An 18,394-nucleotide genomic window follows, 5' to 3' on the forward strand; every position below is an offset into this window, starting at 1 on the left:
CCTCACCATCTGGTGGGCCATACGCTAGTCTGCCTAGAAAAGCAATAAAAAATACCTTGAGAAGGATTTTTGCTTCGACTATCGCGTAACCATAATTAAAACCAATTTTACTACACTTTAATGTCGAACGAAGTTCCTTATAGGATGATGCCGAGTGGTACCCTAACCGGGAAAAAACGTCCGTAACGTAAGATTTTTATTAGTAATGCACGTACAAATTAGTAATGCACACAGTGTACGACTTAACTTTGTAAGAACACACAAAAAATAACATTTTTTTATCATTCATTGATCACGATCTCAGAGCGTTCGTTTGCGTAATACACTAACTCTTATGCAAATGAAGTGAACCACAATAAGTTCGCACGTTACCGAATGCCCGTGGGTTGTTGCGAAACCTCCAGTTTTACTTTCTTTATACCTCGAATAGAACTTTAAATTAATATTTTTATAATCAGGAACTTCGTTCCTATCCGGTTTCCCACGACACCACACATTTTTATCATTTTCATTTTATTATTTCCGACGCTTCAGGTACTTTTTACAGTTTTCGTTGTCACAGGTTGATCGCAGACGAAGATTAAACAGTAAAAGTAGTTTTAAATAAACCAAAAATTTGAGATTTTCTACAATGAAAACTCCCTCAAAACTTAAAGAAAGACGCACGTAACCCGTTTCAGTTATTGACACACTTGCTCAGATATATAGTAATGTACCTAGACGCTGGAGCATTCACGTTTATAAGTATAAAACCGTCACGCCGAACTGTCTTCGTCCTACCTACATCTATAAGAGACTCGTGAAGCTATCCTTCGACATAAAAAGGCCCCTTTGAGTAATCTCTGATTTTATCGTACGTTACCGACGAAGCATTTTACTTGTCATGTTATTCGCACTCTAGTTTTTATGCTTCTCGAATAGGAAACGTCTTCGGTTTTTATGAATATTGTTTCACGCGCAAGTGAACGCTTTCATCTTAATCTGGAGACGCGAAGGTTTCTGTAGTGCCCCTTCGCATTATTGGTCATTGGACTGGATAAGGGCTCCAGGAAATTCGTGTGTCATGACCACGTATTCAAATATACAGTGAAATGTACTTGTTGCACGAAACCCAATGGTTCCGTAGAAAGTTACTAGTGGATTTAATATTTTCTTTAGTTAGTTTTCATACCAGGCTCTCTTTTGACGAAGTGTTCATAAAATTAGAACACATTTAGTTAACAGGAATGAAGTCGTAAACAAAATACTGGATTTCAGCATCTTACTAGTGATAGGTCGTCTAGTGAGCCCGCACGGATAGGTCCCACCACCCTGCCAATTTATGCCGTGAAGCAATAATGGGTTTCGGTCTGAAGGATGTGACAATCATTGTACTAAAAAAATTTACACTTAGAACTTACGTCTCATGGTGAGTGGCGGCATTTAGCTTGTCGATGTCTATGGGCTCCAATTACTACTTAACACAAATAAAAACCTAGCATTTTAGATTAAGAAATTTCATACTATCGATTGTCGATTACAAGACTTTAGATGCAAAAAAAATATGAATCAATATTCATATTGGTGGTTGTCACGAAATTATATACCCGTAGAAAAATAAATTACCAGATATAAATTACAAAGAATAAAGCAGTAATTTGTTCCGTCATTTTTTGACATTCCTTTCCTTTTACGCAATAATCGTATTCACGTTGTTACTGGTGGTAGGACCTGTTGTGAGTCCGCGCGAGTAGGTACCACCGCCCTGCCTATTTCTGCCGTGAAGCAGTAATGCGTTTCGGTTTGAAGGGTGGGGCAGCCATTGTAACTATACTGAGACCTTACAACTTATATCTCAAGGTGGGTGGCGCATTTACGTTGTAGATGTCTATGGGCTCCAGTAGCCACTTAACATCAGGTGGGCTGTGAGCTCGTCCAACCATCAAAGCAATAAATAAAAAAAAAACGCAAAACAAAAAGTATCTATGAAATTATGGCGGAGGTTTTTTTTTAAACAATACAGCAGTAAAAAAACCTAAATACATACAGTCCAAAATCAACGAGGTGAAATTAAATTTACAGTAGCGGAATAATAAAATGCCAGGAAACCAGTACAGCATACCATTAAATTTGGAGTACATACCATTTAGGTCGGGCTTAGTTTACTGTTTCGTTTTACGACATCATGAGCCAACATTACTTCAACGACCAAATTAGTATATTGAGGAAATGGGTCAAGGTTGCAGACACAGAAAGCTAGCTATATTCCTTTTAAAGATACGGAAATATAGCTAACTTCTTACCATCTACATTTCAGAGATACAGAAATAGAACTTCGCATTAGTGGCATAGACATTGGCATGTATTTGGCTATATAATTTTATAGCTTACAGTAACTAATCCAACTAATTCAGGCAGCAGATTGGGCTGAGTCTCTAACTTTATCAAAATCCATGAGTGACATTACCATCATGTGACCCATATGCTAGTTTTACAAAGACAATCGAAAACTTACTATATAGAGACAGGTTTAATATCACTTATTAAATATTTAGTCTTAGAATGTGCTTCAGCAAATTGTGATTTAATATACTACCAAGATAGGCACTTTTGATAACTACTAGGCTGCACTAAAAGTATCGGGAATGGAATATTTCCACTGTTCCTGTCATATTAAAATCTTTTTTATTGAAAACTCCTTGGTTTTAAAAATCGAATACCATTTATTTATTTAAAAAGAGATTCTCGGTCTTGTCACGAGGTTTTGTCAAACTTGTTTAGTCGTTGAGAAAATGGAATTGACTCGAGAAAATTCAAGAGCGATGATTTATTATGACTTTCGAAGTGGTTTAACACAAAAACAGTGTGTTGACCATATAATTTCTGCATTTGGTGATGAAGCCCCATCCAAAACCACAATTTATCGCTGGTTTGCTGAGTTTCAACGTGGACGTGTCAAGCTCAGTGATGATCCCCGTCAAGGTCGTCCAAAAACTGCAGTCACCCAAGAAAACGTTGATGCTGTGCGTAAGCTGATTGAGGAAGATCGACATGTGACATACCGCGAAATTCAGGCAGCTTTAGACATTGGCATGAGTCAAATACAAATATATTTGCATGAACAATTAGGTGTAAAAAAGTTGTTTTCCCGATGGATACCGCATTCGCTCTGTGAAGAGCAAAAAGCGGCTCGCGTTACTTGGTGCGTCAGAACTCTCGAAAGATTCCACGCAGGATCCTCAAATGCTGTATACAAAATTGTATCAGGTGACGAATCCTGGATATACGCGTACGAACCCGAAACAAAAAACCAGTCATGAGTTTGGGTGTTCGAAAATGAGTTAAATCCAACAAAAATTGTTCGTTCACGGAGTGTTGCAAAAAAAATGGTGGCCACGTTTGTCTCCAAAACTGGCCATGTTACGACTATTCCTCTTGAGGGACAAAGAACGGTTAATGCAAAATGGTATGCTAGCATTTGTTTGCCACAGGTCGTTTCTGAACTCCGTAAAGAGAACTGCAACCGCCGCATCATCCTCCATCACGACAATGCGAGTTCTCACACCGCGCACAGAACAAAAGAGTTTCTAGAGCAAGAAAACATAGAATTATTAGACCATCCGCCGTACAGCTCCGACCTAAGCCCTAATGATTTCTATACTTTCCCTAAAATAAAGAATAAATTGCGTGGACAGAGATTTTCATCACCTGAAGAAGCTGTGGACGCCTACAAAACGGCCATTTTGGAGACCCCAACTTCCGAATGGAAAGGTTGCTTCAATGATTGGTTCCATCGTATGGAAAAATGTGTCAAATTTCGCGGAGAATACTTCGAAAAGCAATAAATACATTTTTAAATAGTAATGTTGTGTCATTTCGTTAATTCCCGAAATTTTCAGTGCCGCCCTCGTAAAATATCTTTCAAGGTCTCCTTTATTACAAATTATACGCAAAATAAACAAAACCTTAACCTAAACGGCTAGGATTCAAAATCTAATTTAACTGGTAAATGATATCAGATGTCAAAAGACCTACTCTGGGTTCATGACAAAAGGTCGTTAATGAGTATCACGCCCATTATTTGGGACCTCATTTGAAGCTAAGTGAAATCCTTTGGGTCTGAGTAGAAGGTTCTAGATAAATTGTCTAGTCTGAATGTATAAATTAAGCGAGAACAACTCAGTCGATTTAATTAATACTTTCACTAATCACGTGAAACGTGCTCAGCAGAAAAATGTGTTTCGCAAAGTGTATGCAAACGCTTTTTGAATTTATTATATAACTGATATTTAAAAGGTTTTTTATATAGCATTGAAACTAGCTAGCATTGATACACAATATAAGTCTTGAACTCTGCGAGACATAATCAATATTCCAGACCAGACTCTTCGCCAGATATTTTCGACAGTTTATTTTAATGTCTCACTTTTAGGTAAGCAATATTTTTCAGGTCAGTGTTTTTGTTAGAACATCTAGAATATTTTTTAGTTTTTTTTTTTCGACAATTTGGAAATCCATTATACAGTGAAGAAACTGGAACAGTGTTTTATTTACGTAGCCAACATTACAAAAACATTTCTGATATATACTATTGAATACTATAATAACGTGCTGAAGGACGACTTATTAATTAAAGAAAATGACGAGCTATTTAAAAAAAAAAAAAAAATTCTATGTAGGTAAAGACCAAAAACTTCAAATCGTTTTTTTTATTTTTTATAACTTTATATACTAGACAGTATAAAGGCGGAGTTAATGCCATATGCATTCTCTGACAGTCTATCTTAGGGGGGGTGCAGAGATGAACCTTGATAGGTGTAGTGTTATAGTGATATTACTTAAATATAACATAAACGTTTTCTTTTCTGTTTTTAATTTTTTGTTGATTTAGTATAGGTAGTTTGGGGCTTACGACAAAGGGAAGATCTTCCACCGAGCGGGTGATATTGCTCAGTAGGCCGACGGTCCGAATGTTGTTGTTCGGAACTTGTATATATGCGCTTTATCTTGAAAATGTCGTAAGCGAGATTCAGGCATCTGTCAATTATCTTGCGTTGTATGATGGCTACCCGCCACATCACTCCCCTCCGAGACTGGAGGTCGTGTCATTTTTAGTTAGCGTTGTCCGTGCTGAGATTAGCTTGCAAGGGCCAGTGCTGCTCGAAGCCTGCGGTGAGTCGAGGCTGAGCTTGAATGCTGCGTGCGTGTCGCCAGTGCTGCTCGAAGTTTGCAGTGAGTCGAAACTGAGCTGAATGCTGCGTGATTGTTGCCAGTGCTACTCGAAGTCTGCGGTGAGTCGAGACTGAGCTTGAATGTTGCGTGCGTGTCGTGCGTAGTCCATGTGATGCAGAGCTGCCACGCCGGAGATGTGTGACCCCAAGCGTTGATGATCCGGTCGTGGGCTGCGATGAACTGTAGCGGCGTGATGAGGCAGTGAAGTTGCGTGCCGTAGGACCAGGAAGCGCGGTGAGTCGGCTGCGATGGTCCTGTTGAGGCTGCGATGCTGGCTTGCTGTGGGACGACTATCAATGACGTGCTTTTATCTGCGAGAATGCGGGGATTGTGGTAGCCGAAGTTCTTGATGCACTGATGATGAATCAGAAGGTTGCGTGTTCAGATCACGTCGGGGTCACTAGTTTGGTGAATGCTGAACGACGAAAGGAAAGATCTTCCACCGAGCGGGTGATATTGCTCAGTAGGCCGACGGTCCGAATGTTGTTGTTCGAAACTGTATATATGCGCTTTATCTTGAAAATGTCGTAAGCGAGATTCAGGCATCTGTCAATTATCTTGCGTTGTATGATGGCTACCCGCCACAGTTAGTATTCGTTCAGTATTAGTTTAGTATTCAACGACAGTAACGTTAATAAAAACTTTTCTAAACCGCTTTTTAACCTGGATAAAATGCCAAAAATAACAGAGAAAATGCAATACAAACAATAAATTTAAGTTACGATGTTTCAGTAATTATGGTCCAGTTTGGATTGCGTTAACTACTCTCATAAAATATATAAAACACCAATGTAAGTTCTTGCTTGCTGGAAACTGTTAAATAAAAATAGTAAAAGTCATGTTAATTAGTTTTGTTCGTGTTAAGGAGACATAAGATCAGATATCGGACAAATGGAAAGAGATATGAACCACATGGTGTGAAGCAAGATAGATTTACCTGTACGATATTAAGATATAAGAATAAGAAAGAAATTTTAAAATTTGGTGACAAACTGAATATACTGGCTATGCTGTGTGGTTCGTTTTGAGGAATGGATGGATCGACAACCTATTGAGGTTCGCTTGGATCCGCTGGATGCATGGACTATGTGGTTTTCAACAGAGTTCGTTTCTCTTTGTTTTTGTACCAGATGATTTATGTTGAGTGCTCTGAGGATCATCTTTGTCCAGTATCATCTTTGGTATTAACTCCCTCCTCTCTCTCTGAATAACAATCCGCATAGAGTCCGTGATTAATTTTCTACGAAAAATCATGATATCGAAAATTATTATCAATAAACTGATTGTCTTATTCTTCTTTCCGATCACAGTACAATCTTATTAAGATAAAAAGGCAACCTCTACGTGCTCTCAACTTAATTGGATTCGTATGTAACGTGAATTTTGTTCGCGAAATAACTTAGCATAATTCCGAATATTCGCTCTGATTCGGAATATCATGAGAAATCCCATATTAATATAGTCTTCAACGAATTACTTATCTTCGAATATTTTGATTATATTTCTGACTTTTCAGAATTCGTAATGGTCGTAAGATTGCTCTGGGTGGACACATAGGCCCAGGGCTCCAGAACAATTTTTCATTTTTAAGAAGTAGCTTATTATCTATATATATAAAAATGAATTGCTGTTCGTTAGTCTCGCTAAAACTCGAAAACGGCTGGACCGATTTGGCTAATTTTGATCTTGAATTATTTGTGGAAGTCCAGAGAACGTTTAAAAGGTAGATAAATATGAAAATGCTCGGAATTAAATAAAAATAACAATTTTGTTTTCCCTTTGATGTGTCCCCCGTCAGACGGATTCCTTTTGTTTGTTTTAAGTTTATTTTATACAAAAGCTTAGGTTTTTTATTTATCAGTTGAGGCACTACGAAGTCTGCCGGGTCAGCTAGTTAGTTATAAAATGTTATTACACCAGCTTTTATTCAACGGGTTCTTACCACAATTTTCACATTATGATTACCCGATATTTCGATACTGTTGCAAGCGCCATGATCATAGATAGTCTGTGTATAGGATGTTAGGACCAGATAAATCCGTCCATCCTCTTTCTAATCCGTTTTTGGTATCACCACTGGAACTCGATTTTTTGTGACGTACCATAATTAAAAAAAAAAATTGGAATCGAATTGATTTGGGCTAAAAATGTACAAATTAATAGTCATATTTATAACTGAATAGAAGAAATGTGACTAAATAAGGAATCTTGTCAATGACAATTTTAAGAAATCTTGCATATTATAAGCTATGTATGTACTTACGAACAACAACATTCGAATAGAAGCAAATACAGCTGCTCGGTGGAAGATCTTTCAATTTATTAGGACAGTAACCACATATCTAATACTCTAAGTAAAAATGTTCCTATATGATAAACCAATATTTACAGGTTCCGAATGTATGATGTATACAAATAATAATAGTGACCATAGTTTTTTTATTTGTGCTTTACTAAGATTAAAACAAAATTTCTTTTGTTACAGGAGTTGACGACACGCACAAGTTCTTAGGAAACGAAACCCACACAGACTTCTTCAGATTATTGCTAAGAGATGGAAATTACTTACTCGTAGGCGGCAGGTAAGCGATTCGGGTACATTATTACTATAAATATTAATTTAAAGATACAATATACAGAGTCGTGTTCGGAATGGTTTTCAAAGTTCCTATTAAACAAGTAATAAATTCAAAAAATGTCTCACGGGATATAGAAATTTACTAATGTATTTGTCAAAACGTCTGGACGGATTCACCTGTGCGTTAGTCTAGAACAGCGATTCCCCAGCCTGTGGTGGGCATACTCCCGGAGTTACGTAAGTTTACGTGAAAATTATATTGGAAATGGTAAAATAAACATTTTAATATATGTATTATTTCTACAATATATAGATTAAAGTGAAACTTATAATTTACTTTATGAAAACCGACTGACCATAAACAAAAAGTTTTATTGAGGGATACGGGAAAAAAGGTTGAGAAACATTGATCTAGAATAAGAAAAATCGAGTTTTCCAAATTCCACATCTGAAAATTTTAAATTTATTTACATAAAAGAACGAAGTATCAAAATGTACCTTCTCGGTCTACAGGGCATTATAAAATTCGCCTTAGGGAAAAAGTTACATGCGAAAGATCCTTGAAAATTCAAATTTAGATGAATCGAATAAATAATTCTAATGGTAATCGATAACAATTTAGTTATTCTCTGTTCAAGTATTTCTTATAGGTACTGCATAAACCTCATACATCATCGATACATTATTAATGATTATACTACTATTCTTATTAATGCTTTTAAATTGATTTAAATACAAAAAATCTCAAAAACATATTAGATATACAAATAAAATCGAAATAAAATTATCTCAGCCAACTATATAAAAGTCGAGAGCAATTTCAAAATTGAAACATGAATCTATACTAATATATAAATCTACAGTGGTTTTTACGGATGTTCCGTAATAACTACTGAACCATGCATCCGATTGACTTGTAACTTGGTATCCATGTAGAAAATACATATAATTAATGGATAGACTAATATTTATATGAGTGTTGGACTCCCTAATAATAATGTTAATTTTAAATGCCCAGCGAAGCGGGCGAGTACGGCTAGAATTTTAATATTAATATAGTTTTCTTCTTTTCCTTATCCCACCTTAGGCGGAATCGGCTTTCCTAATTCATCTTCGACCGAAATTTCTATTCTAAATTGTCACATTGTGAAGTGTGGCCTCTTTAAGTGATCGGGTCATATTTGTCCAGATAGATCCTGTTCTGAAGGGCGTAGGCATTGCTCCTCTGTATGACGATTGATTACATTGATACTATATAAGACTGTGTATCTGTGTGAGTTTTTCGACAATTCAGGCAACATTAAATTATATCAATATATTATTTCTAACCTAAAATGATATAAAAGTACCTGATATAAATGCTTTCTAATTTCGTCAGTGCATTTTAAGACAAGCGTGCCTAAATTCATATGAGAACAACTTGATGAAAGTGTCCGCCGCATCGACAGCCGGATAACCGCAACCCAACCGTGCCCGGTAACACCTATTTCGTTTTAAAAGTCTCCAACTTATACATTCAAATGAGATACTTAGTTATTTGTTTTTCGAACTCCACTCCAATTCGCTGTAAAGTTCGGGTACCCTTAACCACATAGTCTGAAGCGGTAAGAACGTGCTGTATCTACCAGTAACCACAGAAAGCTAACTTGGATGTACATATTTCTGTCTCTTTTATTCCTAAGGCAGGTGGTATGCAGCTTTCTCGTTTGCATCTATAAAGATTTTTGGCTCCATTTGAACGGAGGCAAGACTTAAAAACACCCCGCGCTGCCGGCCTACAGTTGCCACGTTATTGCTATTTAGTGTTGGGACGATGTCGATAAAAATATTATAACTTATATTCGAAATAAAATGTAAATTTTAATATATTACAGTGTTAGCGACAGATTCACCGCCTTACTGTCATACATGTGAAAGTATCGAAAAGATCAATCCCAAACATTAGGTCTATAATGTCTTGATCATAACTACTTTCTAGGTTTAAAAAAAAATATTATAAATAAAATTTCTGTCATCTATATATGTATTAATACGTGAAGCAAAAATTTTGTATCCCTTTTTACGAAAATTGCGCGGACGGAGGAGTATGAAATTTTCTACACTTATAGAGAATGTAGAGAAGAAGTGCACAATGCTAATATTTTTTTATAACACAGCATAAAAGATACATTAAATTAATAAAGAAAACATTACACTACATACCATGTATTTGACGCACACACGCATGCATACTATTTATTGTCAATCTTTTGTTCTTGACGTCTGTTGTCAAATTAAGAATAGATTAAATATTGTTTGTCTTTGTTAATATTTTTATAGTGTAGTCTTGGCAAAATTTGTGATTATGGAAGTATAAAATACAATCATAATAGTGTAAAAACTTACAATTCCAATTAATTATAGTCGAATTTCGACTACTGCAGGACCTCTAGTCAACTTAAATATTGAATGTAGTCTATGTAATTTCCAATACATTTTAAAGGCAATATTACTTGCGATCCATCTAGAATGAGACAATCGACATGTTTAAGCCTTAACACTAGGAAAAAATACAGAATCCATATTCCAAACAGTTCTCGGGAGTTTTTATTTCGAACATGCATTTCTAGGAAATAATACTTGATTACACTAGATATGTATCAGAATATTGTATCGCGTTTTCGTACATACTTAATTTCTAACGATTAAATGATCTCGATTTGGGTACGGAACTCCCATTAAACGAACTACAATCACAGACAGAACGTTCCCCAAAGTAAATATATATAAAACTAGCGACCCGCCCTCGCTTCGCTTCGGAAACTGTAATTTATTATTGATTTCTCCACTATTTAATGGATGTTATTATACATATAAACCTTCCTCTTCAATTACTCTATCTATTAAAAAAAACCGCATCAAAATCCGTTGCGTAGTTTTAAAGATTTAAGCATACATAGGGACAGACAGATGTAGAAAGCGACTTTGTTTTATACTATGTAGTGAAGCAGATACGTGTGTGGTGAATTGCGCAATATTTTCCACAACGAACGTCTAGTTGAGTCGTATAATTTGAAATATTCATCCGTTCCAGCAAAGTTTGCATTTCTTTCCAAATCAGATTTACATGACAATGGTCACGACGTGGCCCGATGAAATTCTCATTTGAACTCAACTGTGTTCTGCGGGGGATTTATTAAAGGGAGCAAAAAGGTTGTTATGAAACCGATGTCGAAACGATTTCGCTGAAGGGGTGCGCGAAAAAGAACAAGCAACGATCCTTTTTATTTGTTTGAATCGAACGACTGACACCTAAGTTTTATGTATTTTCCAATGATGCTAACATGAAAAATTACCTAATTAGATTACTTAACCAATCAACCACAATAATTATATTTGTTTGATTATGACATAAATAGTCACCAATGTCATTTAGTTTCCACGGAAATAGCTGAAACAATTTATTCGAGAGTTAATTTCGGTGTTTGATTAAAATCTAAAAATAGGTACATTTGCGAACGGCCGTTTGGACTGAATTATGTTTTCATTTAGCTATCGTACAATCAATCTTCATTGCCGTGTTTAAATGCTACTTAAACGATTGTAGTGACACACAAACAAAGACGTCCGCACGATTTCCGAACTAACATTTCAGTGTGGCCACGAAAATATATATAAATCACAAGCGGTATATTTATAAGGAATTCCACTTTTTAAGGACTTTTTTGGGGATTTCTCAGAGAATTTCCGTGCTGTTGTTGGTATGGTTATATTAAGTATTACATACAGTACGCGTAAGATTTTACATAAATTTGTATACGAAATCTGTGTGAATCCAGAAATAACCCTTTAAAAATTTAGGTTTAAATTTGATGTCTCTCACGACTGAGGCTACAAGTTCGGGAATGATGTGAAGCTGTTCTCCACTTCTCACTAAACTATATGTACGTAGCGTGAAGGGTGTTCCCGAGCTCTTACTGTCAAGAATTTCTTTACATTTCTCAATACCGGGTATGACGGTTGCATTTTAGCCTAATTACTTTACGGGCAGCAGGGTGTATTACAAGCCGGCGCGGTCGCGAAGCAGTGATGTGTTCCGGATTAAACAGCCTTCATATAACACAATTGAGACTCTGATGCCCCAACGTATGTGAAGGCATTTACATTGCATTACAAATTGTCGTTTAAGCCTTAGAGCGCGAATCGTCGATAGATCGACTCTATTAATGGGTTCATAGTGCGGAGCGTCGCAATACCGACTATTACGCAGTTTTTTTTTTAATAAATAAATCTTAAAAAATATGTTTCGTTTGTGTAGCTTGATATGTCCCTTAAACATAACAAAAATCTACATTTGAGGAAAATAATTAAGTTTCTGTGCACACTTCATTAATGAGGTACTAATATTTTTCTAAAAACCCTTTAGCAATCCCTGCAAAATAGCTAGAAAATCGTCATAGCCAGTCCTGTAGACCGAATGGTAAACAGTCGACGTGGCCCTAAACATGTCATTACGGATCCTCCCGATCTATTAACGGTGCTTTTAGGTACCACAAGCACCGGTCACCGGCCTCGTCGAACCCGTCGCTTGCGACGAAGGGCTCGACGAGCGAATTAACCCACAGACACAGCCCACTGAATTTCTCGCCGGATCTTCCAAGTGGGTCGCGTTTCCGATCCGGTGGTAGATTCTACGAAGCACTGCTCTTGCTAAGGCCAGTGTTAGCAACACTCCGGTTTGAGCCCCGTGAGCTCACCTACACGCTAGGGTGAAGAAATAAATAAATAAAAGAAAGTCGTGTGACTATGCGCAGCTTTGTTAGGATCTCGCTTACATAAAAAAGTATGTCAATCCCTTTTCATTTCCAGCCGCCAAGGGCGACAGACACATTTATTTCATATTTCTTATATTCATTAATTTTAAATTCATTAATTTGTCACTTATGAACTAATAAAAATATCAAACTAATAATACAGTCCACTCTTATTCACCACAACGCAATATCTGCTCATTTAAAAATAGCTCGTTTTATTTTGATGACGTATGTAATAATCTTCTAGATGACGATAAGCGACGGCACTTGTTTCAAGGCCCAAAGCCTAATTTTATAAGTTCGCTTACCGTGCGGAAACGTTATTCGGGCCGCGTCCCATGTAATGTTATTCCGCTATAGAGGGTGCGATCCTCTTTTGTGCGGCCTTTTAACGAAATTAACGTTGTTTCGTCCACACATATGTACACGGAACGCTATCAGTATATCGTTAACATAATGCAAGCTTATTACTGCGGTAACGCTTCCATTGAAAATCCTAGATTTAAAGGTTGATTTTGAGAAAACAAAATACATATTTATCTTTGTTTGCAAAATGATTCCGCAGAAGCAAAACGTGATTAGCGTAATCAAAAGCTTTGATGCTTCGACCTTGTATATACCTAAATAAATTTCCTCCTTTCCTTCTAAATAATTAAGTATTTCTCGTTTACTCACGAATAACTTCCGCGTTAACGGACCAAAATCTTCTCGTAAAGACATCGCGATGCAAAATTATATACATTTGCTTAATTGGTAGAAGCAATTGAGAATCAGACCTTCGTGCTTCAAGATTGTAACGACATTGAGATATGGGTTTAGAATTGTACTCCACATAGCACCAGTGTGAACAGATTGAATTATGTATATGATTCTAATATGGATGATTTTCTAAATTTGTATTAAATATATTGACTCGCATGATGGTGTAGTAGTTGCGTCCTTGAATGCTGGGTCGTGAGTCCAATTCCCATATCGGGCAAATATTTTTGTGATTGTGATTCTTGTGATGTTTGTTTGCTTATTGGCTAGGTGTTTAATATCTATATGTGTATATATTTAAACGTATTTGAGTTTGTATTTTTTTCCAATAGTACAGGAAATTCTAGTTTGGAGCTGGATAAACGTATGTAAGATATTTTGAAAATATCGAACTGTAAGTTCATTCTTGAACCTACTGACTGGTGAAACTGTATCAGAGATAAAATTATGAAAATCTGAAAGCATTGATAGAAGCTAACTCTTTTTTCCCCTACCTACCAAAAAGCCTTTGACTGCGTTAGTTGGAAGCATTTATGGTACGTGCTTAAGGACATGGGCGTTCCCATGCATCTGATTCAGCTGATGAGAGCTCTGTACCTGTCGGGACGGGGATCGGTACGGATCGGCCCAGCACAATCAAGAGAGTTCCGATTTGAGAAAGGAATGCGCCAGGGTTGCATCGTCTCGCCCATACTTTTTAACATCTATGGCGAATACATAATGCGCAAAACCCTAGAGGAGTGGGATGGTGGCGTCACAGTTGGGGGCGTAAAGATCTCGAACTTACGATACGCTGATGATACCACATTAGTGGCGTCATCAGAAGAGGAAAGGAGGAGCTGCTGCGACGTCTGGTTATAGTTAGCGAGGAAATGGGACTAAAGATCAACCAGTCCGAAACAAAGATCATGATCGTGGATAAATACGGCACCCTTAACGAGAATAATATTCTTGGCCAATACGACGTCGTCAAGACTTTCGTGTACCTCGGCTCGATTATTTCCAATAGAGGTGGATCGGAAACCGAAATAAGGCGACGCATCGGAATGGCCAAATCTGCTATGAGCCAGCTAAACAAAATATGGAGAGATCGAAACATACTCAAGAAGACGAAAGTGCAAATTGTTGAGACGCTCGTTTTCTTAATCTTTTTGTATGGGGCTGAGACCTGGATCTTGAAAGAGTCTGACAGGCGACGCATAGACGCGTTTGAGATGTGGTGCTGGCGGCGCATGTTGCGCATCCCTTGGACGGCTTTCCGGACGAACGCTTCCATCCTCAACGAGTTAAAGTTGACCAAAGGCTATCCACCAAATGTCTATATAGAGTGCTCCAATACTTTGGTCATATAGCAAGAAAACCCTCTGACAACCTCTGGAGAGACTCATAGTGACGGGTAAAGTGGATGGAAGACGATCCAGAGGTCGTAGCCGGAAAAGATGGAGTGACCAAGTGTCTGAGTGTCTGGACATGAGACTGAGCCACGCACTTCACTGTGCCACTGACCGACATAAGTGGCTAAAAATTACAAAAAAAGGTCACGGGCGGGCGCATCATTATGCTCAGCAATGAGCGATCGACTGAAGGAGGAGGAGGATGCTGATAGCCTTGAGAGGCTATTTCAGCTTCACCCTAACATGTAGGTGAGCTCATGGGGCTCAAACCGGAAGTATTGCTAACACTGGCCCTAGCAAGAGCAGTGCTTCGCTGAATCTACCACCGGATCGGAAACGCGACCCACTGAGAAGATCAGGCGAGAAACTCAGTGGGCTGTGCCTATGGGTTTGCTAACTCTAGTAAGCGACTATATAGGTACATACGAAGAAATCGTTCTTTAACAAAAGTTAAAATTTTCGTTAAACATTTAAATGTTCATTTTGCTCGATACAAAGCCGTAACAGTTGTCACAAACAACGGTCTGTAGCTGGTCTTTCAGTCTTATCACACACAACCGTACGTACTGTCATATCATAACGCCCAAACGGTGCTTCCTGACGATGCCTCTACGACATCCTACTCTCCGAAATGTGTTTATATGCTGTTTTTAGTATAATTCTTAGATCAAAAAAAAATACGAGATTGTAAATTTACACGGAAAGCGTAATGATACTAAAAGAAACGAAACGTGCTACTTCGAAGACTGAAAGAGACAGACACTTTCTTATTTAAATAACAGCCCAAAATTATATGATGTAGCGATTTGTTTTACTGGTGGTAGGACCTCTTGTGAGTCCGCACGGGTAGGTACCACCACCCTGCTTATTTCTGCCGTGAAGCAGTAATGCGTTTCGGTTTGAAGGGTGGGGCAGCCCTTGTAACGAAACTGAGATCTTAGAACTTATATTTCAAGGTGGGTGGCGCAATTACGTTGTAGATGTCTATGGGCTCCAGTAACCACTTAACACCAGATGGGCTATGAGCTCGTCCACCCATCTAAGCAATAAAAAAAAATTGTAATTTTATCCATACAATATCATTAATAAGAAATATATTCATCTGAACTAGCTTGAACGGGATTTTTTTACCTTTCTACCAGTAGTCTCTAGGGGCAATCTAGCTGTACCACGACTACTGAGTAAGCTCACAGAACTCAGGCTGAGATTAGTGCTAACACATGCCCTGGTTACTGAGAAGATCTAGCGAGAAACTCAGTACGTTGTATCTATGAGTTGAGTGCCACAACTCTTCGTTCCTGTCGACGAGTTCGACGAGAACGGTGATCGCATCTGGGAATGCCTAAAAGCACCGAGAATGGTTCAACAGGATCCGAGAGAAGGTCCTAAAGTGGGGGCACTCAACGTTAGACATAACCGACAGCGGGCTGAGCTCCGTTTCGTAGTTCATTCAATTGTAACCCCAAATTTTTTTTCCTACCTAATCTGATTGCCTTGAGAGGCTATTTCAGCGTAACCTTAACTAGTAGGTGAGCTCACGAGGCTCAAACCGGAGTGATGCTAACACTGACCCTAGCAAGAGCAGTGCTTCGCAGAATCTACCACTGGATCGAAAACGCAACCCACTGAGAAGATCTGGCGAGAAACTTAGTGGGCTGTATCTGTGGGATAATCCCAAACAGCAGCGCTCCGATTTTATACACAACAGTAAACAACCTATGACCTGGTAACTAAGACCTTTAGGTCAAGCCTTAATTTATATTCTTATTTTAATGAAAAATTATAATATGGAGTGAAATGAAATGAAGATGATACATTAATCAACTGAGATGAAATTAAATGAAATGAGATGAGATGATATGGGATAAAATATAATCTCAGTAAAAGGATAGTTATTTACTGAGACTTTTTCAGTGGACTTTTTGGAGGATCCCGAGAAGTTACGTTCAGCGGCTTTATTTTATTTTCCCACATTTGTGCACCTTAACAGATACTAAACAGTTAATAAACCACCCGTTATGACACATTTAAACCTGAAGAAACACTAAATAGCCAAATTAAACAAATCACACAACAAGAAGGGAGTGAGCGAAAAAATGGTATATGATAGAAGAGTATGGAAGGAGAAAATATGTTGCGCCGACCCCAGGTGACTGGGAGAAGGGCAGGAGAATGATGATGATGATATGATTACAAATGTACATACTGCGTGAAATACGATATGTGTAAGAGGCGAGTGGGTGAAGAAATTGTATATGGTAGAGGAGTATGGAAGGAAAAAACATGTTGCGCCGACCCCAGGTGACTGGGAGAAGGGCAGGAGAATGATGAAGTTATGACATAACTTTACTACTCGCGTTTCCGGCAAAAAGTCGTACACAACCAAACTTTTTACTTTTTTATTTTTTGAAAGCTCTGGCAACACAGCCATCGGCTTAAACTAATTTTACAAAACAATACATAATGAACTAGGACTTAAATAAAAACACAAATAAAAGAAACAAACCAAACCAAGAAACAATTACAAATCATTGAGAGTAAACAACCAAGCTCGTCTCACTACTGACTACGCCACCCTTATTTTCGAACAAAATACACTAAAAGTAATGCTTACCAAAACACTATATTTAAAATAAAAATGACGTTTTTTGTAAATATGGTTTCTTTATTGCTATAAAGAATGAATGAATCCACAACTCTACTTATTTTGTGTTCAGGAATGATTTTAGTATACCCTGCACATCGTATCACAAGCTTAAAATGTATAACTCTTTTGCTGAACTATCGATAAAAACGCAGAGATCATTTAGCAAATCAAAAGTTTGAACCTAAACTAACACATTTAAAATAACACATGCTGTTCCTTGAAAATACCAGGTAAAAATTTCGAAGCTAAAACGGACAACATTCGCGAAAAAAAAAAGCCCAATATGAAAGTTAAACTCGTACATTCATTTAACCTCCGCTAACCCCTCGAACATAGCCTTTTTACTTTTTACAAAAATCCCGTGTCCGTACTGTTAGCTTTCATAAATAAATCCGCTCCTAATTAATCATATTCATACAAGACCAAAACGAAAATCAATTTCGGCAATGAAAACATTTATTTTTCACGATATAACGGACCTCCGAAAGCGAAATTATTCAGAGCCGCTTGTCATGCTCATACAAAACTTTCAATTACGCCTTTAAATTGGCTAAGGCTGTATTTTATTGAATCAAACCCAAGTTAGGGTTTATTTCGTGAGCTACTCTTCTTTTGTAATAGATTCAAATTAGTAAACGTATTTGATTTAGTTACTAACTTCATTTGAATATTTCATTCTAAATGCTTGAGTATAGAAAGGTTACTCGGCGACGCACCTATATATATTTATTTTTATTTCCCTTGCAGGCAGACGAGCATACGGCCCACCTGATGGTGAGTGGTTACCGTCGCCCATGGACTTCAGCAATGCCAGGGGCAGAGCCAAGCCGCTGCCTACCTATCTGTTTGTCTATCTATATCTATATCTGTTTGTCTATTTAAATTTCTACAAGTTTCTTTAATTACCTCCACTTTCACTTTTCTTGTGTTTGATTTATTCTCGAATGTCATCTTTTACGATTTTTTTTTTCTATAAATGATTTTTCTAATGAAATATAAATATTTCTTAAAT

General features: G+C 37.5%; 1 protein-coding gene across 4 annotated transcripts in view; it reads left to right on the forward strand.

The window, feature by feature from the left end:
* The window catches only part of Sema1a (semaphorin 1a), a 461,552-nt gene that overhangs the window by 393,748 nt on the left and 49,410 nt on the right, over positions 1 to 18,394 (forward strand). For all 4 annotated transcript variants that reach the window (XM_089735294.1, XM_089735292.1, XM_089735293.1 and 1 more), the window contains exon 3: positions 7,697 to 7,793. In XM_089735294.1, coding sequence (XP_089591420.1) covers positions 7,697 to 7,793 — 97 coding nt within the window. The remainder of the gene's footprint in view (positions 1 to 7,696; positions 7,794 to 18,394) is intronic.

The sequence above is a fragment of the Bombyx mandarina genome, chromosome 19 (genome assembly GCF_030267445.1).
Source record: "Bombyx mandarina strain Sakado chromosome 19, ASM3026744v2".
Lineage (NCBI taxonomy): Eukaryota > Metazoa > Arthropoda > Insecta > Lepidoptera > Bombycidae > Bombyx > Bombyx mandarina.